We start from the raw sequence: 26579 nt of genomic DNA on the forward strand, positions 1-26579 counted from the left end.
AATATTTTTGTTTACTACATGCATAGAATGTAGAGACGTCTTGCAAACTCTCGATTCGATTTTCCCGTCATCAGAATAATATTCGTTCCACGACTCAACAGTATAAACTCTTTATAGTACATTATATGAGTACGGATGGGAAAAAAATTCAATACCGTATTCTGTGATTTTATGTGGACCATGTCACATAATCCGCACGTAGTGAAGAATTCCACATAGTTATTTAGTGGGTAATATTATCGTAATACGTAATAATTTATTAAGTGAATTAGATACCGTGATTAAACGTCTATGTGTCACGCACGCAACTGATAATTTTAACGCATTAAATAATTTTACGTATCGAACAACAGTAATGTGATTAGAATTTGAGATCTATTTCTTCTCATATTCAATTATATCCTTCTAAATCTGTTCAAAATTTAATTAAATTATTAAAAAATTTAAAATTTAACTTATTTATTATAAGTATTTGATTTTTGTGAAACTTGAGGTAGAAAAATGAAAAAAAGAAAAATTTCAATCATAACTTTTAAGTAGACGTTATGATGAACTAAAATGTGTTTTACAAAACCTTATCCTTTTATTAAATCTATTAGTATCTCGGTCCAAGAAAAACTTTTAACTACAATGTTGCATTTATGATGATAATGAAAGAAAACCATCGTATCCAATTTCTTTAATGATTCGACCAAAATAAACTTTTTCTCTTATTTGTCATTCATTTTGTTTTTTTTTTTTAGACTATATATTTTAATAACTAGACATTTCCTAGGAATGTAACTAAATTTCTAATAATTCATAACAATATTTTACATACCTATCTTACATATGTATAGGACTAAATCATAGATATGTTTTCATATAAGTACATACCTACATAATTCACGAAATCTGATAAGAAGTTGAACGTTCGTTTAAATGCACAACTCGAATTCTCTGTACCAAAGTATACATCAATTTTGAACTCGCAGTGGATCATCACACGTGTATCTTTATATCGTTTATGCATACAAATCGGAGAATAATTAAATTGCCATACTTTAGTAAATTCATTATAAATTTAACAGCGCACGTGAATAATTCCATATTATTATTTATAATATTTATATTTGTACCTAATACACCGAACATATAAAATCAAAGTGAACCGTTTATGTTTTCCTCTTATTATTTTGCCCGTAAAACTATAAATAGTGTCTACATCGACCGTATTGAAACACACTTTTTGTCAACATGATTAAATTATGTATACTTAACTGCGAAACAAAAATTCATTAAATATATTTAAAGAAACACTAGTTTAATATGTACTATTTACATATCAAATGCAATTGTTAAATTAATTGTATTTTGTAAGGTACTTGGAAAAAAATGTAAATGTTTATAATAATTTCTTGCTGTGGTACATAATTAATATTTACAAAATAATTATCATCTGTATAAAATGTAAAAATTAATCATTTAAACTTTATCCCTAAAAATATAAATTTTAGCTGTTATGATTCTGTACAAAATCTATAATCTAAAACTATAATACAAAAGTTTTAAATGATTATTACCTACTCCATAATAATATTTAATTTTCACTTTTCAACAGTAGTTTATATTTTCTGTTTTTATTTTTTAATGACTATACATTCCAATAAAACACCTTAAATGCACTCGAAGAATAAATTCACTTCTCTAATATATATAAATATACTAAGTGGTCGTTCTATGAGCCATGAAGCTTCTTTCGTTTTAATATCTCTGCTCAATTAATTTTGTAATAATTCTTTTGTTTGATTTTGGATCATGTCTATAAATGCCATAATGATATTATTTATTAGGTTTTATATGTTTATTCCCAAACGTGTACATCATTAAAATACTTGGTCAATAAAAAACAGCAAGCCTGGGCATAAATGAGTTAAAAAGTTAAAGTTAAGTTAATTTTAACTTTTTAATTTAACTTGTTTTAATTAATATGTATTTATAATTTGAATAAATTACGAGTTACTTTTAATCAAGTGAAGTTATTTTATAAATAATTTAAAAAAAATATATTATAAAATTGTTATTCATGATGTATACTATATTACATAATTATTTACTAGAATAGGAAATTAGAAATATAGCTAAATTAAACCAGAATTCTTTAAGAAAAATAACTTAATTAAACTTAATAGCCAATAGATATATATTATATTATAATATATAGGTGTATCGTATAATATACATATACTATATTCAATGGCGTATACAAGGGGAGATTTGGGGGGGTCAGATACCCTTTAAATCTTTTTTTAAATGTTATAAAATAATGTCCTGAGTGTGAGGGCATTATAAACGTAAAAAAATATTGATAATAAAAAAAAATAATGATTTGTTTGCAAATGATCCCCCCCCCCCCCCCATATAAAAATTATGTATAAGGCACTGACCATACTATAGGTACTGCAGCATTCAGGCATATTGTAATAATAACAATAATAATAATTAATAAATACTTAAAAAATAATAATAACTAATAAGTATTATGCTATTATATTATTATATTGATATAGATACAAATCACAAATTAACAATTTTCAAGAACATATAATAAAATATTTTCACCATAACTAAGTTATTTTTAAATTAAAACCAATTGAGTTATGATTTAGACTTTTAGTTCCCTGAAAAATTATTCAGAGTTTAAAATTAAATACATTCTTAAATACCATGTTATTTTTATTCAATCATTTAAAAAAAAATTATGATACCTACCTTTCTGTATTAATAAATCAAAATATTGTATTTATTTTAGCATTTTGTATACTTTTGCTACCCACTACATAATTATATTCATCAGTATCTAATAGTTTAATTCTATATATAGAAAAGCTATTAGCTACTTCTTGTATTCAATAATATAATACATAATTTAATATAATATTTATGATTTTTATTATTTTAAACCATATTACTGGGTATTTTTATAGATATTAAAAAAATAAATAAATTACTTAACTGAGTTAAAAAAAAAATTAAGTTAACTGTTAACATAAAACTTTTTAAAATATTTTCCATCAAATTAACTCAACTCAATTAAAAATTATCATTAACTTGCCCAGGCTTGAAAAAGAGATTACTTTATAATTTTGGATTTATTTTTCGCCAGTTTAAATAGCAAAAATAATCTTTATAAAACTTCATGTAGATAACACATCTTAACAGATTCGAAATGGAAAAATAGTACCAATAGATGCAGAATACATACAAGCCAATAAAGAATTACATAAATAAAATTGTAATTATAATTATTTTTAAAAACCACTGTTTGATTGATACCTAAACTTTTTCCTATAAAAAATATATTTTTTCTGTTGTATAATAATCTTCCAGACTTAATTTATAATACACCATGGTGATAGACACTAATAAGCAGGTGTGTACTATACCTTATAATGATAGGTATAAGCAGCTTATACAATACGGGTGAATTGTAAAAATGCAATGTAGGTACTAGATATTTTAGTATGTATACAATTAGATTAACAAAATAATAAATGTTTTATGAGTTGATATGTAAAAAACACGCATAATTTAAAATGCCAGGTATATTTTATTTTTAATTTTCGCTTTTATAGTTCATGAATATTTTAATTTAAAAAAAGAATTCCTAATATTCAATTATTATAATATTTTCAATACCTACATTTCAATGTTAAAACCCATTTTGTAATTTAAATTCTACTTCAAATTATATTTTGCTTAACATTTGTAAGATTTTCGAAATCAACAAAAAATATATATCTTTACTCAAGAATAGGCAACCTTTTTGAAGAAAAAATAACCAAATATTTTTTTAAAAAAAAAACAAAACCATGATGTTCAAAGATCCATACTGGTTTACATAATTTTATTTTTATATTTCTCCATACATACGAATTCTGTATAGGCACGAAATATAAAGAACCGCATGTGGCTCCGGAGTCGCAAGTTAGTGACCCTTCACCTATACGCTTATTCTACAGATACCTACTTGTAAAAAGTGTGAAACAATTTGTAATAAAAGTATAAACAATTAATTGTAACGCGTTGTTTTTAAGTTTAATTATTACCTATATTGAACAATAATACATCAGTAATATCACTATTTTTTATATTTTCATTATATATACCAATAACTATATCTTACTGAGAGCCAGTGACGGATCTAGTATTTTTTTTATGGTGGGTGTTTTTTGATAATATTGATTTATTATTAATTAATTAATTATTAATATTTTTATCCTTATAAAATGTTGACAAAAATAGATACATTTCCATATAAATCTATGATCAAAAAATTATTGCAAAAAAATAATGGTATAAAAGCATGTCGTTTATCCTACAATCCGTTGAACAAGAAATGTTAATATAAAATATAAATAAACTTAAATATGTCAAGTTATACGCTGTCTGTATATGCTTACTAAAATCCATACTAATATTTCTCTAATTGATTTTGTATTTATACTATAACGTAGAAATAAAATATAAATAATGTTCAACGTCAAAATTGGGGGAGAATTCCAATTTATTTTGAGATTAAATCGATAAAATTGATTACAATAAATAATGCGCGCGCGCGCGCACACACACATACACACACACACACGTATACATACGAGTAACGTATACATGGTATACCTATGTACACTGAAATATTTCAGAAATATTAATTGTAGATTGTTCAACTATGTTTTCAATCTAAATAAATAGAGCAAATCAAATGTATAGTAGCGATACATAGCATTAGAAACATTTTAAATAAAACATATTAATCAAGCAATTATTTAAAAGCATTCAATTATGATAGACTAATGCATATTTTTTATGAAAATACTTATATAGAAATTTTATGAGAAGCATTGGCAAATAAAATTAAGTAGTCACTTATTTTATCATGATACTCGTATAAACAAATAATATTTTTAATTGTAGTAGAGTGAAGTAAACTAGAAGAGTAAGCCTTTTAATCAATTGTACACCACAATACCATTAGTTAATATTAAACTAAATATAATAATATAAACTAATATACCATGAAGTTTGCGTTTTTTTTTTTTTAATGTTTATTGAGTACCTACCTAATACCGAATACTCAAAAATCAAATGATTTATACATTACTAATAATAGAACATATTATAAGGTACCTTCTAAGTGTAGACAAGCTGCGTTCTACTGAACGCTAATAGGTAGTGAAAAAATTATACAATGCATGTAATATATACGAGTATATGAAAACATTGATTCCGAATATGAAATTAGAGCTTTTAACCCATATTTGAAATATTTTACCCTAAAAAAATGTAGTTTAAAATATAAATATAATTGGAGAATGGTAAGCTGTGATAAAATTAACCTTTTTCCAACAGTCGATTTATAAACTACGGCAAGAAAAAAAATTAACAATATACAATTTGCGAAAAATCCGATTAAGATACATTATACAAGCTTGGGCAATTAATTTTATATACTTACGATATTATGTACTATATAGCATTTAATGTTGCAGATAGGTATTGTTAGGCCAGTAATATAGGTACTAAATTGTAGTAATTTATTTAAGTATTATTTACATATTGTACGGGTACCTAAAACTTTATATTTTATCTTTTTTCGTTAGTTTTACATAAAGAAGGGGTCTGTTTATTGTCGTTTAACGTAAATAATGACCATAAATTCATTCTTTATATAATTATATACATAAATTTTAACCAGCAAACCGACCCGGGTCTATTATGGTAATTATATACTCTTAACATCGTTAATTTTATGTAATATCAATTTCAAACGACATATTTCGACACCGAATATAAATCATTTTTGTGATTTTTCCCTTTTTTTTTTACATATTATAATAAATTAATTATATAAAAAATTTATATTTTCGAGAGTTCACCATTATTCCAGCATTAGAAATTTTTTTTTATTATCATCTATCACTGATATATGAGTAAATATAGTACATATTTTATATAAATATGTAGACAAATATAACACATAATACATATAAAGTGTCACTGTATTATATGCATGAGATATATACTGGAGGGCTTCTTATAAACTATTAAATTTTAATTGTATAATTATATTTTTTTTAAGCTTATCATTTTTTTTATTATTTATTTATTATCTATTTAACTAAATATATTTTATTGTACAGTAAACACAAATTAAAATTATAATTAAAATTTAATTTAATTTAATTTACTATTAAATTACTATTAAAATTAATAATATTATTCACATATTTATTTTATGAGCATTTCTGTTCAAACAATGTTACATTTCGAACAATGGTTAAGATCATAATATGAATTATGAATTAATCATTATGTTTATTATTTAACTTAATCCCTCTCTCCCTCTCTCTTTCCCATAAGTTTTTAATATTTTGTATGTTTAATATGAATATAAAATATGAACGAAATCTCCCCATCATCATTCATATTTACGCGCAATAATCTGTAAAATAGCCTTTATAAGCACGTCGACAATTTAATTATTTTCTCTAGGGCTTTACAATATACGCAGCCTGCGGTTAAAATGTCGGCTACAACCACGTAGCCATTATAAGCTACGTACATAGTATACGACCCGACCACTAAAACCTAACTGACGGCTAATCCATTAATGTAGACACTAGTTGTACGTCACTAGTCGCGCGATTATCGTATACGGTCCAGCGGTTTTATAATACGGTCTGAATATCGACATTGTACGTTAAAATCATTGATATCTCATACGCGGCAAAAATTAAAACTGTCATTACTACTTCAAAAAAAGCGCGATTTTGGATTGATTATGGCTAATATATAATAATATATAACTATAGAAACTAACAATTATTTTATTTATATAGCTACTAGCAGACCCGGCGAACTCCGTTTCGCCACCAGATTCGTTTTATGTAACATTTCGTTTGGTGATTAAAAGATAAAGAAAAAAAATTTTTTTTGTTATATATTTGAAAAGGAAAATATTTATTTCATTTCACAACAGTAATAAATTCATTTCAATTACCTACTAAAATGAAGTGTTATTTAATTGTTTCATTGTAGTGCTCTTTGGTAAACCACATTTTTTGTTTTTTGGTCTGACGTTAACACAAACAAAGCGGATGGTTTCCCAACTCGTGAACACGCAACGTATAACTGTCCATGTGAAAAACAATGATTTTCCAAATTTATCCCGCAAACACTAAGCGATTGGCCTTGCGACTTATTAATTGTCATTGCGAACGCAAGGCGAACTGGGAATTGCAATCGTTTGAAGTCAAACGGAAGATCAGTCGGAATCATTGGTATTCGAGGAATACATACATTTTCACCTGCGTACTTTCCGTTAATAATGGTTGCCTCAATTAAATTCGGCATAAGTCTCTTTACCGAAAGTCGAGTACCGTTGCAAAGTCGCGGTGGATTCAAATTACGCAGTATCAAAATAACTGTACCAACTTTCAGTTGCAAGTTATGTGGTGGAAATCCTGGTATCTCCAGAGAGTTCAAAAACTCCGTTGGATAATTTACTACATCATCGGGATTTGTTATTGAATCAACGGATTTGTATGTCACCAAATCGCCAGCAATTTTTGATTGAATGGTGAAATTCAGTGCGTGGACATCATTATTCTTTGCTGCAAGAATTGCTCGTTGACTTAACCAAGCATAATTCTTATAATTCTCACTAATGTTTGGGAAAACATTTTCAATAAGAACTAATTGAGTGTCTACAAATCGGCAAAAGTCGTTGGTAAGAGTAATTAATCCAGATGTCGCATCAACTGGGACTTTTCCATTTCCAAGATCTAACAATTGTTTGGAAAATTGTGCAGCACTTTGATCATTTTGAAGTTGAACTCTCATATTAGTGGTTAGCGATAATGTTTTTACGTTATTCCATAAAGGTGATGCCTTTAGGCAAGCATTCAATTCATCTGCAGGCGTTCCACGGGGAACTACTGGCAACGTCTGCCTGAAATCGCCTGCCAACAATATCATCAAGCCGCCAAAGATGTTGTTATTTCTCCGAAGATCCTTCAGTGTGAAGTTAAGTGCTTCAAGTGATTTCTTATGTGCCATTGTGCACTCATCCCAAACAATGAGCTTGCATTGCATTAACAATTTTCCCATTGCACTGGATCGGGAAATATTGCACGTTGGAGTATCAATTGTGTTTAAATTGAGTGGCAACTTAAGCGCAGAATGTGCAGTACGACCGCCATCTAGAAGAGTCGCCGCAATTCCAGATGATGCTAACGCCAAAGCTATGTCACATCTTGATCGAATAGTGGCCAAAATCAATGAAATGACAAATGTTTTCCCTGTTCCTCCAGGTGCATCCAGGAAGAATAGACCACCAGTATTATTGTCCACCGCTTGCATTAATGTTTTGTATACTTGTTTTTGCTGTTCATTCAGCAACGGAACATTATTTCTAACGAATTCCTGCAATGTATCAACATTGTATTGCAGCTCTCGATTTAATTCTTGGTTGAATGCATCGTGCATCGATCGATTTGGCGCAATCATTCCTACTTCAATCAGTAGCTTGTTTGCAATAGTCAAGCATTGATCCTCAATCAGAATCAATCCTTCATTGTAGATTTCATCGGTTATTTGGATGTCAGGATTATTCGTTTGAATACGCAAGCGATGCAAGATATCTTCACATATGGCGTCTTTGTATTTGTTCCATAACTGAATTGGTTGTGAAGGAAAACATGTGGTGATGATAATTGCGAACAGCGTTCGTATTTGGTACGCATTTGATGAAACAACTGAATCTGCAAGTGTTAAATCCCAATGAGAATCGTTCTCCAGCAAACCCAATAGTTGACATGCTTCTCGATATGTTTGGCATTGGTGGCCATTCACAGTTTTCAAATGCGCAAATGATTTCGGTCCACGTACATTTACTAACAGCAGTCGCAAATAAAAACATTCATCGTTTCTAGGATGAACAGTGTACATACGACCTAGTGCATCAGTTGAAAACACCTGTGGCCAGTCTGGAACTGGGGTTCCTTGTTTGCGACGTTGGAATTTCTTTGTTGATTGATTCCAAGTGTAATACTTGGGCATTTCAACGTACATCAGCGTCGCTGCGAATGGATCTGCTTCACACATTGCAAAGAAGCTAGTCAATGTTGTCGATGGTGGTCTCTCAGCTCGTTGTGCCGCATTAGCCTCAGTGAAGTAAACTCTTTGGCCATTTTCCAAATGCACTGCTAAATGTACAACTGTGGGATATCTTTCATGAATTTGAAATGACAATAATCGCCACAGTGCTTCATTAGTACTGACGTATCTGCCCATTTGGAAGTTGCTGATTTCGTCATTCACATTTTCCGACGCAATACCAAACACAGCCATGTCGCTGCCTTTTGTGACGTACTTGCACAAATATTTGATTGATTTGGCCGAATGACAACTCTCAACGTTTGCATGTGTTTCGAAAATTCGTGATAGCAGCGGGCAATATGGTACAATGAATTCATTTCCGATCTCAATCTCTTGATTTTGAACTTTAACTTTGATAGTTCGACCGTTATCTTCTTTTGAACGCCGACGATAAACTGGATATCCATCGTTCCCTGTGACTGTTTCAGCAACTAACGGTCGCGGATATCGTTTTGTGCATTTTCCATCAGCCATGCAAGGCGATAATGGATTTAATGCACCGCACGGTCCATGCACCATCTGTGTCGTCACAATGTCGTGTAGACGGGGATCAGTGACTGGATCAGGAATTTCAGCTGATATGATGTCATCCACTTCATTTGAATGTAATTTGTTCAGCAACCAAATTAGGATATGAGCATGCGGTAGTCCACGCTTCTGCCATTCCACCGAGTACATATAACAACGTGTGTCACCAAAAACTCGATACTTAGTAAGCACATCCATCATAACCTTGAGTTTTTGCTGAAATACTCTGGCGATTATGTCATGGCGATCTTGCGGTTTTTGACCCGGTTCCAACTCGCGTTCAATTTCCGTCCACTTCGGATTGCATGTGACCGTAATAAATAAATCCGGAGTTCCATAATTTCGCACGTACGTCATAGCGTCTTGAGCGTATTCGTGCATGTGGCGTGGGCTTCCGATATAAGTTGATGGGAGAATCGTCAGTCGTCCAATATTCTGAACATCACCATCTGAATGAATAGCATCACGCAAGTGTATATAGTCCTCAGATCGTAGCTTTGGCTGATTGAATCTGATGAACGCTAAACGTTCGGTCTCGACTTTGACATACATGTCGACAGTGAATTGCTGGAATAGCCGACCGCACTTCAGAATGACATTCTCCTCATGTGTACGAATCATCATACGATACGCATAGTAATTCATTGCGCTTAGATTTTTATTATTCGTTGATACTCCTGAAAATGCAAAATTAAATGAATTGTTAATGGAAACCAATAAAAGTAATAATGGAAATAATTAGTGTGTGAATATTGTACCTGTAATTGAATCGACCATCTTCAACGTGATGTCGTATCCGTCTTGCCCTCGCCAATAAATGATTGGATATTGTAACGCATCGTACAAACGATGTGTCTCGTTTACACGATGCATGATATTGCTTCTTCGCTGAACGACAATGTCTCGTGATTTAGTTGGATCGCCAACAATAATTGCAGCAACATCATTAACGGTGGGTGCATTGAATCTTCGCACATGTTCACCTGTTGGAGTACAATCCGCTCTTATGACAAATTTGTGCGTATCCGATGGCATTCGTTCCAATGCTGTTTTGAACATATTAACCACAGCATTATTAGCGTGAAAAAATGCTTGCAACTGTTCAATAATTCGTCTCTTTAACTGTTGTGCTCCCTGTATATTGCACCGCACGTTCAGCTGATCCACCATCGACGAAATGAAATATATTTGCAGAAATTGATGCGGTTCATCTGGTGTATTTGACCTTGTATCTGTAATTGCAAATAATCATTAAAATTTGTTCATGAATACATTGTAAATCGTGTGATGGTGTAGTGTGTGGTGTATATGAAGTTGTTATGTGTTGCAATTATGTGTTGGTTATGTGTGTTGTATCTTTTACCTTGCAAGTCGGCATGAAGCCGCCTTCTCGAATGATATTAGCTCCAAAGGAAGTCATGCGAAAGCAGTTATTGTATTCAAGGATGTGTTGAAGAAAATGGCTGGAATCGGGATCACTTCCATCAAACAATGTTTTCAGTGGCTGTGGTGGTGTAAGTAATGGATCCAGTTTGACTTTTCCACTTGCGCAGCACAATCCAACCGTTTCTCTTTTGAACTTTACCGCATTGCAATATCGGCATATAGTCGTCATTCGTCCAATATCCAAATTTTCATCATCACTGTAGTTCGCAGTGGGATCATATTGGAATGCCAAGCGATTGTATGATGCCAATGATCTTCGTGTGCTCACGCGATGTCTCAATCGGTCATTTTCTCTTATTATATTTTTTCTTTCTTCTCTTAAGTTCCTTGAATAGACTTGTTGCTGGCTTGCATGTCTTGTGCGGCGGCCGATGTTCGCACGTCGTTCTCTAGGCATTTTGGACTATGGACAGAGTGTTGAATTTAACTTCAAATGCACGATCCACATAATTTACACTGAGCTTAAATGAAATTAACTGAGCAGAGAATAATGACTATCTATCACACACTTTATCACGCACCGTTGCTATTGGTTTGAAGTACATGCTATGTAAAACGATTTCCCCACTTTTCTGTTGAATTTTTCCTGAATTTTCCAGAATTTTCTTTGCTATAAACCTCACGGAGCCCAAGACCTTTCCAACGAATGCAAAACCGTGGAAATCGGTTCGTGCGTTCTGGAGTTATAGCGTCAGGGAGGAAAACCGGACTTATTTTTATATAATAGATAAGTTTAAGTTGAATTTATTTAAATATTATAAATTATAATCGCCCATAATATGTTGCATATTGTGTAATGAATGGTACCATTTCAATGCCGGAGCAACCAAACATTGCGCTCGGGTGAAACTTCAAAATGCGCCATTATGTATTTTTAATTTAAAAATATGTATTATAATAATAAGATATTATTTTCAAAAATTGTTTCAATTAATATAAAGGACGTTGAAGTTATTGTAAATAAAATATACAACATTGACTGCTGTAATTTTTAACATTAATTGCAAATTTTTCATTTTTGCGCCCTCAGGAATTTCACCCGAGACATAGGCACCTCTCGCTATGACCCAGGTAATATTTCATTACTTATAGAAAAAATCGATTAAATATGGACGTACATGCAGTTTCATCAGTGATGTTCTATTGACTTTAAAGCTATTGTTTTAAGTAGGCTTACTATCATTAAGCTTGAAATTACATTTTTTTATTTTTAGTTTTTTTATTTTGATCAATAATTTTTGAATATTAGGTATGGACAATATAATAGACTGCGCTAACATAATTAATGAAAAAAGTCATACAAATTTGCCTTTTTAAGTTGTTTTTTGTCTAGTTTTTGAAAGTTTCTGATTCTACTTAATACATCACAACATCGGCTATTCCCTTATTTTCTTTACAATTTTATTTTATTTGTTGCTTATTTCCTCTTCCAAAGTACCTAGTCCTTTTTGAGTATTATAATTTATTTAATGAATATTTCTCACAAAGATTACACGTAAAATATATCTATTGAAGTGTGTTTAATTTTTCATTCGTATCGTACATAGTAAGAAATGAATTGAGGTAAGAATTTTTGTTCGGTTATTAATAATTAGGTACTTCTACTGCTATTGTTGAAAATTTGTTTTTCATCAAGATGATTGCAGATAACCATAAATACGTTGAGTGGATACGTCCATGTAGCTGTTACCAATTTTTACAATATAATTGCGTATCTATGTTCTAAATTCAACGGTCAATAGGTAATTATAATAGCAGATACTTAGATATGTAATATTATTACAATGAAAATAAATAAATTGTTTTACATTATTTTTATCATTACCATATACAATTCAAAATAGACTCTTTATCTATAAATAAATTAACAAATAGTTCGTATATAGAAATAATTAAATAAATAAATAAACTATTTGTTTATTAATTTATGAGTATTAACCATTTAATAATTTTATTTTTTTATTTTATTATTTATTATTTTATAATGAAACTACTTTTATCACATATGTATAAATATATTAATTTCATTTTTAATGCTGATGTTGTATTATATTTATCGTTTCAGTCTAAAATGTCAATGCAATTATACTGTATGCATGTAGTGCTTTAATTTTTAAGTTATTTTATCTGAGAAGTTAAAATCATTAAAAATAAAAATTATATAATATATACCTATCTACCTATATGTTGAGATTTCTTTACTGAAAGTTTTGACCTAACCATCTGGTTTATTCGTGTACATCAGTACGTCCAGTGTACTAACATCATATCATGTTAATAAAATTAATTGAATTAATATCATTTTAATTATTTTGTAATTAACATACAACGAATACTCTGAGTGAGTAGGTACTTAATAAGTGCAAGATGAAATTTGGATCACTGTCTTTATACCTCAATAATTTAACTAGTTATATGCAAATAATAGATATTTCTATTAATTTAATTGATTTATTACTTGATTAAAAAAGAATTATTTGTGATATTAGTATAAAATAAAACCGTAATAATCTATTGAAAATTATAATATAGTTTTAAAATATTATTAGTATTTAAAATTTGAACAAAAAAAGAACTTAATACAATGATAGTACCTACACTAATACGTCCCAATAAAAACAAAATAAATTTTTTTTTAATTATTTTATTCCACCAAAAGTTTTGTAGGGACCTCCTATAACATAGGTCTGCATATGCCTACATATAAAGTATATAATTATTTATGTCGTTTCCAGTGCATTTATAAACTAGTTAACTAAGCAACATAAATTTATATTGAATATATTTTGTCACCTAGTCGATAGCAAATTAGAAACATTCAATTGTTAAAAGATTTTTTTTTTAATTATCTAAACAATTATTAATGAAAGTACGATAGATAAATATGTATATTATACAATATATTGTCATATTATTGCTGTTTACATTTTTTACAAGCATTAAGATTTATTTTTAATAATTATGCGGAGTTAATGTGAAATCCTATTATCATATTATTGTTATAGACTATAAAAAAAAATTGTTCATCACTCCGAGAAAATTCTTTAAAAAATGCACGGGTCGTTTCACTTACATACATTCGTATTTTGTAAGTTATATTAGTTATAAGGTACTTTTATTTATATATATTATTTTGATAACTATTGAAATCCAATAATCGTATGAAACATTTCGACAGTCAATAATTATTAATTTAAAATATCTAAATGAGCGGTTCTCAAACTGTAATCCGGGAAGCCCAAAAATATACATTTTAATATTTTTCCGTCAAATATAAATAATTATTATGAATCTATAAATAAATAATAAGCAGATAATGAATAAATATACAAAGTGAAAAGAAAATCCAGTTAATTAATATGAAAACTACAATTATGTAATTATATTATTAGTGTTATTAATTAATTAAAATTATTAGATTTATTATAACGTATCTATCAAAGCAAATTTATATTTTTTACATTCTTTCATATAAGAAAATGTATTTATTTATAATATATATATCGATTTATTAAGTAGTTTCAGAATTTTTCAGAGTCCCGGAGTATTGTTCACTTTGCCCCATAATAGCTACACCATTAAAGAAATTTATTTAATTTAATACTTGACTTAACATACATTATTGCAATTACCTTTTAAGTTATGTACCATTTACCTTTTAATTATGAATTACTTAAATTAGTTATTGCAATGATTTTCAAACTTTATGAAACAAGTGAAACCTTTCTTTTTTAAGGTAATAATAATAATACTCCACGCTACATATTTATTTATTCTTTCTTTTTTGTTTGTAATCTCGTCCAAGTTTGACTGCATGCTTAATATTTTCACTCATAAATTATTTTCATTATTTAGCTTATTACGATATTTGTTTTTCATTAAACAATGGATAGAAAAAGCTTATCCATGTATATTTATGTTATACAAAAAAGTCCCAGTAGTTCAAAAATACACTATATTTCAAACGTCATAAAATGTAATAAATTTAATCAAATAAAATAAAAAATTACTATAGTACTACATAACAGCAGACTATCAATTGGGAACCACTGTTTTACATGAAAACTAATACATGAGATATGCATGTAGATCAGTATAACTAATAAATGAGATATACCTTATATGAATTACAAAACTGAGAATAATTTTATGAACTATAAGAAAATTTTAACTATAAGAGTAAACTACTGTTTATTAATTATAATTTAACAGTACTTGTTTAAACAACCATACCAATCACTAAGGCTATTGTTAGATTATTATAAAATTTTCAAATTTAAATACAATCAACATATTTATTTTTATTTTTTTTTTGCTTAATCAACTAAAATTGGTACAATAAGAATAATAAAAAAACATCTTGTTTAATATAAAAATGATTGATTAATGATTACTCATTATTTTCAATTTAAAATCAATAATTTAGTAGTTTACTAATAATTGTCAACATAAAAACTATTTTGTTGCTTCATAAAGTTACTTATCAAGTTTCACAAGTATAAAATTGTTTTTATTATATAAATTATTTTTAAAAAATGAAAAAGATAAAATACCTTCAAACAACAAATGCTTATTTAACAAAATTAATGGGTACACTTATTATTTATATAAAAGATTCAACTTAATTCACTTATATTTCATAATTAATGAAGTTCAAGTGTTCTGGATTTTAAATAAGTTTGTTAGTTGATAAAAAAATTACTCAATAACAACAAATTTCTTTCAATCAAATTTGATGAGTAAATAAATAAAGAAAAATACACATGATGAACTTAAATTTATATTGTTGTAAAAAATATGCATGGTACAAATATGAAACTTGAAATTTCACGAAATATCTATGATTTATGGTTTTTATTAAATTAAATTGATATTAATATAATATATTTTTAGTTTGGAATTCATGAAATTTTAGTAAATTATAGAGGACTCAAGTTTAATTTACACGTACATAAATTAAAATATTTATACGAATATAATGAATAAAAAATATTATTCATAAATGTAATATTTGTTTAATTAATGTATTAACTTTAAAATAGATAAATAACCAATTTGAAGCAAATTTTGAATACCAATAAACATTAGGATATAGTCTTATTTTTTGATTTAAATTTAAGCAAAAGTGTACGACGAGCACGATTTCGTTTTTCTTCAATTTCTGCAGGTGTACAATATCTTGTTACTGTAGTTTTAGTAGAACCACTAGTCATAAAATAAACATGTATAAATAAAATGTTTATAATAATAAAAAAAAAAATAATAATTTGAAAACTATATTATACTATGTAATTACCTAGGATTAATTTGTGTTTCAGGAACATCACATATTTTATTTTGTGACTGTGCATTTACAATAGATGATGATGAAGTAGATCTACGCCAAAGTACTGAACTAGAGTTACTGGTGATGGTAGATGTACAAGCTAAAATCAATACAAATTATAAAATCAAAACTTAGCACACAAAACTATTTATTTAATGAATACATATTTTAGAAGATTTGTCGCAGGAAAATTATGATAATTTATTTTATTTAGGTTTATCATATTATTTATTATTATACTTATCACAAAATACTACAAATTAAATTAGCAATTAATTTGATTATTCAAGAATAAAATCACAATTTACAACATAAAAACATACTTAAAATATTTACCTACAAAATAGTAAAATTAATTTAAAGTTTCATAAAATTATCTTCAGTTAATATACAGTTGATCTATCAGTAAAATTACACCAAAGTAGTACCTAATCATTAAACTATTACATATTTGTTAATAATTAAGTATGACAGAAATAAAGGTATTAAAAATATGTTTAATTAAATTAGTTAATTTAAAACACAATACTAGAGTTCTCATTAACTCTTTAATAACTATGTTAAAATTTAAAATATGTATATTATCGAAATAATAAAATAATATATACCTTGTTTATTTTCATTCTGCTTCCTAATATGGATGTTAGGCTGTTTAATACATTTCTGTGTGGTTGATGCCAAAATTGTTTTATTATCAGATGATATTTGTTGCTCAATTTCTGATAAATCAATAGATGAAAACAAGTCGTCATCATTAGTTAACGAGTCGCTGAACAATGATATTAAATCATCTTTGTTATCATTTTTAGCATTGTTATTTTGTACATTTTTGTCCATATTTGATGTAATTTTATGACACTGCGATTGTATATTTTCATTTTTTTTACCATCAAAATGTTCATTATAAATAGGTTTAAATTTTTTGGAAACATGGTGATATACATTATTATTTGTATTATCGTTGGTATCTTTTAGTGGACTAATGCCTACAATTGAGAGACCTGATTTTATTACATTTTCACAATTTGTAGAATCATTAGCAATTGTTCTTTCTACATCTTGTGTGCACAACAACATCAATTCATCATCAGCAGAATCATCCAATAAACTTTTAACATTATTATTTTCTATTGAACTATTTGCAGAGGAATTAGCTTCATTTTTTGCTTTTAATAACTGTCGATTTCTTTTTTTGGCACCTAAAATAAAAATATTATTGTTAAATATTTATTAGCGTAATATTTTTAAAACCGTTAAAATTGTTATAAATTAATTTATAAAAGATTTCAAATAAATTAAAAAATATGTGCATCAACTATTTTATATACATAAAACTACTAATTTTATAGTATACAGATATGCCATCCTATTGTTAAAATTTATAGCGGCTAAGTGGACACAGCAACTAGACATCACAATAATTTTTTGTATCCAACTTGATTGAAACAGATTTTCAACAATACAAACAAGAACTATTATTAGAAATGTACTGAAAATCTTTTTTGAAAGTTGAAAGTGATTTTAGTGAAACTAGGGGCTGTGTCCATAGTTTCATGTAGCCACTACCAATATTAATAATAGGATGGCATATTTGCGTATTAGAAAATCAATGATTGAAATAATTACTTTAACAAAGTTAATATATTTAAAAAATATTTCATAATACATAAATAAATAAACAAATAGTTTATAAAAATAAATAAATAAACATAATTGCTGTAAATAAATGTCTAAAGTATTATTATATTTATAAAGAATGACCGGTTTCAAATTATAAATTTATTATCAGGTGTATAAAATCAAAAAAAATATTGATTTTATTGACTTTGTATAAACCTAACGATGAATTATTTAAATTCGAAACCAGTTGTGCTTTACAAATATAGGTAATATTTTTAAATTTTTTAATTTTGAAACTGTCTATCATTAATTATTAAATCAATTAATATTAAATATTATACTAATAGCACTATAAAGAATATCAAAATCCAATACAAAAGAATAAACACTATGTTGAGTATGACACATAGTAAGGAATATTTTTAAATTGTCATGTTTTTTATACTTTGAAAATACAATAAAATGCATAACATATTTTTTTTCCAGAACTGATGACAATTATTATACATTACTTACTGAGACAATTTAATATACATCCAAGATAATCATTCAACTCTGCTTGAATAGCAGCATTATTTGCAGTTGAGTTGTTAACAGGAGAAGGAGAATTATTAGAAATTTTATTTCGACCATACAAAGAGCGGTGGCGATGATCTGTAAATAATCTTCCTCTTTTACTCCTTTTCAGTCTCTTACCATTTCTATAAGTATCTATTCCATAAAATAATATATAACAAATTAATCATTAGTATACAGATGTCAAAAATATATTATTATTGTATTTTAATTAGGTAAAACAAAAAATAGCTGAAGATAAATAATTTAAAACATAATTAGGTATATAACCCATCATTGATAAACATATAATTTGTAATACAATTAGTACACTGTGAAGACCTTACTCATACTTTCCATTTTAAAACAGGGTAGTATAACCCACAGCCCTTTTTTTGCCCTCCCCTATAAAAGACATATTCAAAAAAAAAAGTCACAATAATATTGTAACAAAATAGTTGTATGATTGTATAAATTTAATGTATTTTACTACAAAATGTAGGTATACACGCAATGATTAATGTCCAAAATCATAATTGAATTCAACTCACTAATTATGTATGTAGGTGTTGTGTTTTTATAGTAGCTACAGCGAATTTGATTTCTTTTGGTGGAAGATTGTGGGATTAATTTTTATTATTATAATCATTATTAAGTAGCGATTATTAATTGCAAGTCTTACTGGATAATAATATAATTTTTTGGCGACAGCAGCCCTTAGTGTTTTTATGAAAGTGTAAATTGGCTTGCTAATTACAAAAGGTCAGACCGCCCTATATTAAAGCATTATTATTTGCTCGATAAACTTCAGAACATACAATTATGTAAATAATTTTAAAAAAATAGAAACTCAAGTACATAATTGATTGTAATAGTGGTATAAATATTATGCGGTTAGTGCAGTGTTAGTGTGAAGCTTACTTAATCTGTACCTTTGACTTTTTCAAACAATAAATAATAAGGAATCAAAAATAGCTACATAATTTATTTTTGTTAATATTTATAGACATGCTATTCGAAGGTATTCATAGTATTCAATAATAACTGTACAAACAACATTCGAAATACAAACTGTGTGAAAGGTGTGCCATGAGTACCAATGATAGGATAAAGATCATTTCTATAATAATAAAATTTTTTTTTTTGGAAACAAATTTTTAAATTCTCCCTGTTTTCAAATTATGAAGTTTTAAAAACATATGAAGGATATTTTGTGTAAAATAATTTAATTATTTTTACCATAATCATCATCTTCATAAAATACACAGCCACATCCATCGTCCCAACCAATTCGTACATCTTTCAAATCATAATCAGCATCCCTTCTATTGTATATGGGTATAAGATGTGGAAATTTTGGACTTTCCATTTCATCTGAATCATAATCATCAAAGCTGTCATCAAATGTTGCTTGTGTAGGTGTTTTTGGACTATCCATACCTAAAAAAAATAAAAATAAAATAATTTCACAAATTTTAATAAGAATTATTGACAGTTAATTTTACACTGTGCCAATATATATGATACCATAAATGCATTTATTAAATCATCATTCGTATTATTTCTTTACATAAGAATTTAAAATCTTAAAAACCTTATAAAATAGGTACACTGACATATCTAACCAGCACACTTTTTTTTAACTTGCCTGTCCTACGTTTTCAAATTACTTCATAACATACTAGCGTTTATAGGTATTTAATTTTATCACATTAAACATAAAATGTAAATATTATATTTTTCTTTAATATTGAACTGTAGCGCTAATTTATTAAATGTCTAAATATAATATATATATATCAGCATAGTTAACACAACTATAGGTATTTTTTTTTGCGGTCTTAACCTGGCCTGCCAGATTTTAAAGTTCTATAAATTAAACCTCAAGTAACTTTGAGTTACTCATCTGTCATAAATTATTATTGTGGACAATAAAGTATTTTTTTAGAAAAACATAACATTGAAGTTGTATTGAAGTAATAGTGAAAACAATAACATATAATAAACGCTTACACTTTTTTCCAAAATTCTGTAGTAACATGGGAGTATTTTAGGAAAGGGTCCATCCGGAAAAGTGAATCCGTATAATTATCCGTTGATTATATGTGAAATACACATTTCAAATTATTTTAATGTGGATCATTTTATAACAAAATCAAATAACGCGTGGCTGTGAATACTGAAATGGAATTTTGTCGGGTTCATACTTAGAGAAAAATCAAATAAAACACAAATGTAACTTTCAAAACACAGACAGGTGTTATAAAGAACTACACAAAAGTCGATTCTAAGTAGATCTGGTAATAGATTAAAAAAAAAAAAAACCACAAAAATTAAGGATTTATCTGATTAAAATATTACCAACAATTTTACTAGTACGTTTTGAGCCTAAATTAAAGAAAAAAATTGAGTCACCCCCCCCCCCCCCCCCCCTAGAAATAAGTCTAAATACGCCTCTGTGTAGTATAACTAGTAAAAAAAAAATAAACTGTTACGGACATACATAGATGAAGGTCCTTAAAAGTATCAATATATGGGGGACCACATACTACATAAATAATATTAGAATAACTCTTATATAATCATTATACAAAGGCATTAGTAGCAATGTCTAAAGGATTATGGGTGTTTTCCAAATATTAATACGTAAATACAAATCACACAATGGAATATATAACATGTGAAAAATAAATATGGGAATTCACAAGGACAACCGATTATATAATAAATAATCCAGGATTAAACATTTAATTTAAACATGTTTTAAACAATTTAAATTAAACATTATGGGTTTAAAACAAATAATAATTAATAATAACTGTTTTATCCATGAATGTTAAAATTATTTAAATAATATACTATGTATAATTTTTAATTGTCAAATAGAATGTAATGTAATGTATTTTTTTTTTTTTGTCAATTATAGTATTGCAATAAAAAGTTTTAATAATTCATTTTTTCCAATGTTCATACAAGAGTATTTGCTGTAAACTGTATGAATAATTTAACTAAATTTTAAATATAAGAGCTTTCAAAGTCAAACTGTTACTTATCAATTAATATTTATTAGTTATTACTAGGGCTAGGATTTGTATGCAATAAAAAATTGTAAAATATGCATTTAAATATTTATAAGATAAACACAAAAACATAGTTACAAAAAAAATATTTATTTATTGAAATACATCAGGGGTTGGCTGTTTATCTCAATATATTATAATTAAAAAATAAAATAAAATAATTTAAAATAAAATTTATGTTTGGCAAAAAAAAACCAAGTTTTATACTTTAATCAGCAGGGCTAGAATTAAATACAAAATATTAACCCTCAAAAGCCTAAATTTTTTTTTGAAAATTTTTTTACTTATATCATGCAATTTTAGAGTCTGGTAGATTACTAGAACACAAATAAAATGCTTTGAAATTTTTTCCTCAGGCAATTTCCGAGAAAACAGATGTTACCATATGATCACACTAGGCTATAATGAGGTGCAATTTAGTTATATAATATTTATAAAGTAATAAATCAAAAATATTCATAGTTTTGTAGTACTTTTTACTCATCTGTTATTTTGTTTAATATAGAAATATTAGTTTAAGTTAATGACAATGTCAAGTATTTTTAGTTATAATATATAAGTAAAATATAAAAAATATAAAAAAAATCATTTGGTATGAAATGTTTTAAAACAATCAACACAAAGTTCAACATCGCACTTATTACACATTGTAAATATTATAAATTATAAATTACATTATAAATATTCTGAACTGTCGTTAGATGGTAACCACACTACTAGTAAAATCGATAAACATACGGAGAATCAATTGCTATGAATAGATAATAAAAATATAACCACAGACGTTCTTTACGTCTGACTTATAGATTTTGTTGTGTTACCACATGGACACATCAGGCGTTGAAGGGTTAATATTATATTATAAATATTATTTACGAAATATACTATAAAACATTCATTTTTCGCAATCTTATAATCAAAATATGCAATAATATTCATTTTATTCAATATATGCAATAATATGCATTTTATCCAAAATATGCAAAAACATAAAAAATAAAAAAATAACTACCTAATCATGAGATGATTCATGGACATTATTGACAAAATCAATAATCACAAATCACAAAAAAAAAACATGTTGCATTCAAATCCTAGCCCTGGTTATTACTAAAGTTAACATTTATTTTAATTAGTTTAATTAAAAATGTAAATCTTTAATTTTAATTAATATTAAACCTAATTTAAACCCAATGTCCTTTTTTGAGGACAATGTTTGTGACTCAGACAACCATTGATAACTATAATAAAATCGTATATAAGTATTATTTTTCTCATTGTAAATATGTGTACAATAAAACATCGATTTTATTGCGTGTCTTATTTTGTACACATTAGCTATCTACCATGTTTTTTAAATACCCCATTCCGTCTAGAGAGGATAGACAAATATGTAACTACAAATAATTGTCAACATTCAAACTAACTATAGTACTTGAAGTACCCAATTGATTACTAATTTAAATTATATGAATGCGTTTGTGAGGTACTGATTACTATTGCCCAGTGTTGATTATATAGATTCCCTTGATATTCCAAACTATGACCAGCTTCAAAAATAAATATTGCTACATAATAATTGCAAAGTCCATTGTCCTTAAAAATTAAATTATAACAATTTATTTAATATTTTAAAATGTTTAAATGTTTAAAACATGTTTAAAAAGATTGAAAAAAAAGAAAAATTAAAAAATTATTTTGTTTAAAATAAAAAAACAATGGAAATTAATAAAAATGGTTTTTTTGTTTAAAATGAAAAAACTGTTTTTTTCTGAAACCTGGTAATAACTTAAGTACAAGTCAAAAACTCCATATAGGGGATTTATATATCATTAGCAAAATAATATTATTGATAGGTATGAGAAACAAAATAACGATCTAAATGTAAAATCTAGTACAGGGAGTTTGAACAAAACCGGGTTTTAGATATAGGATAGAATTAAACCATGGCTGGGCCAAATGTTAATCATTTGAAAGGATCACAATCTCTTACACAGAATGGGATATATAATGTACCGAACAGACCAATAATCAGATGTGATGTTAGATGTGTTACAGTCTGATCTTAGAAATCACCTTTACGCCAGTTAATTTTATTAAATAAATTAATGTTTTGGACTTCGAATATTTTACAATACATGGTGTTTAATTTAATTTGAATTATTATTTGAAATATTCTATTACACTTCCTAACTTCAGAACGGTTGAAATGACAGCACTCAACAAAAAAAAAATGTGACTAATAAGAGCACACAAACTAATAGGACAACTGCCCTACATGAATATGGGTTTCTAAGTCCTTGGTGTTAGTAATGCGTGCGAAACGTACCATTAGACGACGTGCTAGCTGTGGCGATAGCGTCGGCGTTTCCGTTGTTGTTGGACTCGTCCATTTTCTGCCGTCGTTCCGGCGTTTCCATTTTCTGTATGCGGAGTTAAACCGCGGACGGAAACAGGAACAATAATGAGTGATAACCGAATAAACAACGACGGAGTCTGATCAACTGTTGGTTGCCGAGATTGTGAGGGACAAAAAAAAAACGTATTTTGAAAGACTGCTGACAGGAGTAGATTGCTGATGAGATAATAAGAAAGCAGTGATTTCATAGATTTACGTTAGGGGTGGGGGGTTACGAAGAGACGGCATGTGTCGTTACATTATAACGGCGTTTAGTTCACCGCTCGCTCACCGTTGCGGCGATGCGTTACAGTCGAATATGCTAAGGTGCGACTCGGCTACGTTCCGCCTCCACGCGGAATAATGACAAAACACCCGATACGTGGATAATATTGTCGGTTTCACAAAGAGACGTTAAAGAAACAAATTAAGAACAGAACACAAACTCCACTTTTTTTAGTTTAATAAAACAAAACATGTGCCCACGCTGAGTTGAGTGAAAACTAAACAAAATTCAAACATTGTTTTTTTTTTTTTTTCTATTGACTATATCACACAAGTTTTTTTCAAAATTGTACCTATAACTTATTTTCCGTGGCTTAATTTCAGTTTTTTCTTGGTAAAAGCAATCAGCATGCTCTTATTAAATTGCCAAGTAAGAGCTCATTTCAGTAAGAGGGACGTCAAACGAGTCCAAACATTTGATTTGTACTTTATACATACGTATCTATATAGTCAGGGGTGGTGGACTGGGTATCGGGTGGCCCGGAGTTAATCAACTGGACCTAAAATTATTACATTTAAATTAACAATTATTTTTAGTCAATAGTGCTCAATTCATCCAAATTCAGATATTCTAATAGTAAATTAATAGTGTTTTACCACTATAGTGTTTTTCATTATATTGTAGTATTAAATTCATATACGAATAATTAATATTACAGTTTCGAGAGCCCAATAGGTGATTGCCCCTTTACTTCCTTGGCCAGTTCGTCCCCATATATACCTTGTACACGTCTCATATTTTTGATTTTCAATATTTCAACGGCTTTATAAAATACGTATTTATATACTGATGATGTGTAGACTTTGGAATAGCTAAGGCAAATGCACGAGTCCACTCCCCCTCAAATAACGCCACTGTTTATTTTCATTAGTTATTAATTCAGTCACTGAAATTCGAAAAATTCAAACATTCAATATTCGGTATTTCAGTTTGTTTATTAATACAATTTGGGTTTCATTTAATAATATACTTCAATGGTTTTATGAAAAGTTGGTAGTTATTTTAATGAATAAATTGGCTTGAAATCATACCCGATTTTCTTTAATTTAATATACGTTTTTCATTAATAATACGAAATATTTTTCTGGGTGTACTTATCACGGACATTTTTTCCCGCTCCAGATTTTTTCATGGGCCTATACGCGCGTTTCACCTTGGAGTATTGTGAATACATATAATATTTCTTAATTTCCGATCAATTTTACTGGCGTCTGTATTTAATTGGATACCAATTTCTTTTAATTTAATTTGCTCTCTTAAATGTATTTTTATATCTGGAATTCGTTGCATCCCACAATATTGTTGATTCCCGGTACAGATCTATAAGCTTACATATGTCTTCTAAATTCCATTTTTTTTTTTTTTTTTTTTTTTTATTCATGATATATTACATATGATAAATGTAAATTGTGTATGATAAATATATATAAGTATTATTGAAAAAATTATAAATTTTTAAGTATTTTAAATTAGATGGCAACTACAAAATAATTGTATAAAATAATTATATTAATGAACCGGACAGCACTGAACAACAAACCAATTGTTACTATTATGAGTATTATACAAAACTTGAAGATATTTATATATTTTTATTGGCTTATAGACTACTCATGGAATTTCGAAATATTATTGACTGTTGAATGAAAAAATTGTCGACCATCAAAATGGCATCGTGCGGGAACGACTTTGTTTTTAAAAACACGAACAATTTGTTTTAAGGTCCTTTCAAACCGAAGCGGCGGCGGTAACTTCAGTGGTATTTATCGCTTTCAAATACCGCTTGATCTAACCTAACCAAAGCGAAATATTTCGCTGAGAATTACTAATCGAAGTTGTGACACACACCCATGCGCGTACATGTATTTTAGTTATTATTAATATTAATATTTTAAGGTACAAAACAATAAATTGCAAAATTTAAAAAAAAATGTTATTATACCTTGGATATATATTATGAAAACTCCAGTTCAAAGGAAGAAAATGTATTTCTTTTAGCAGCTGTAATGGATGTTTAAAAACAAAAAAGGTACCATAGACTTATAATATTAACTACAACTGTTTTTAAATATGGTTTGGGCAGTTACAATAACAAATAACAAAAAAAATCATACAATATTTAGTTTTTAGATGTAAAAGACG

At 27.7% G+C, this 26579-nt stretch overlaps 2 protein-coding genes across 3 annotated transcripts; both read right to left on the bottom strand.

Annotated features, from left to right (window-relative positions):
- Positions 1 to 7045: 7045 nt before the first annotated feature.
- LOC112688970 lies at positions 7046 to 11715 on the bottom strand. 2 transcript variants are annotated; one of them, XM_025562430.1, is made up of 2 exons: positions 11312 to 11715; positions 7046 to 10403 (listed from the first exon to the last, which is right to left on the bottom strand). In XM_025562430.1, the coding sequence occupies exons 1-2, from the start codon at positions 11328 to 11330 to the stop codon at positions 7069 to 7071; spliced, it is 3354 nt and encodes a 1117-aa protein (XP_025418215.1). In that variant the 5' UTR covers positions 11331 to 11715; the 3' UTR covers positions 7046 to 7068. The 2 variants fall into 2 exon arrangements, with proteins under 2 accessions (XP_025418215.1, XP_025418214.1); XM_025562429.1 differs by having other exon boundaries at positions 10485 to 11715.
- Positions 11716 to 16177: 4462 nt separating this feature from the next.
- Positions 16178 to 24423, bottom strand: LOC112688972 (homeobox protein 13-like). The gene is made up of 6 exons (XM_025562433.1): positions 24083 to 24423; positions 19913 to 20113; positions 18635 to 18829; positions 17107 to 17697; positions 16469 to 16598; positions 16178 to 16377 (listed from the first exon to the last, which is right to left on the bottom strand). Exons 1-6 carry the CDS (start codon positions 24171 to 24173, stop codon positions 16257 to 16259), a joined length of 1329 nt encoding a protein of 442 aa, XP_025418218.1. The 5' UTR covers positions 24174 to 24423; the 3' UTR covers positions 16178 to 16256.
- Positions 24424 to 26579: the final 2156 nt, after the last annotated feature.

Source organism: Sipha flava, unplaced genomic scaffold (assembly GCF_003268045.1).
Source record: "Sipha flava isolate LNK unplaced genomic scaffold, YSA_version1 41_pilon_pilon, whole genome shotgun sequence".
In the NCBI taxonomy this organism is placed as follows: Eukaryota; Metazoa; Arthropoda; class Insecta; order Hemiptera; family Aphididae; genus Sipha; species Sipha flava.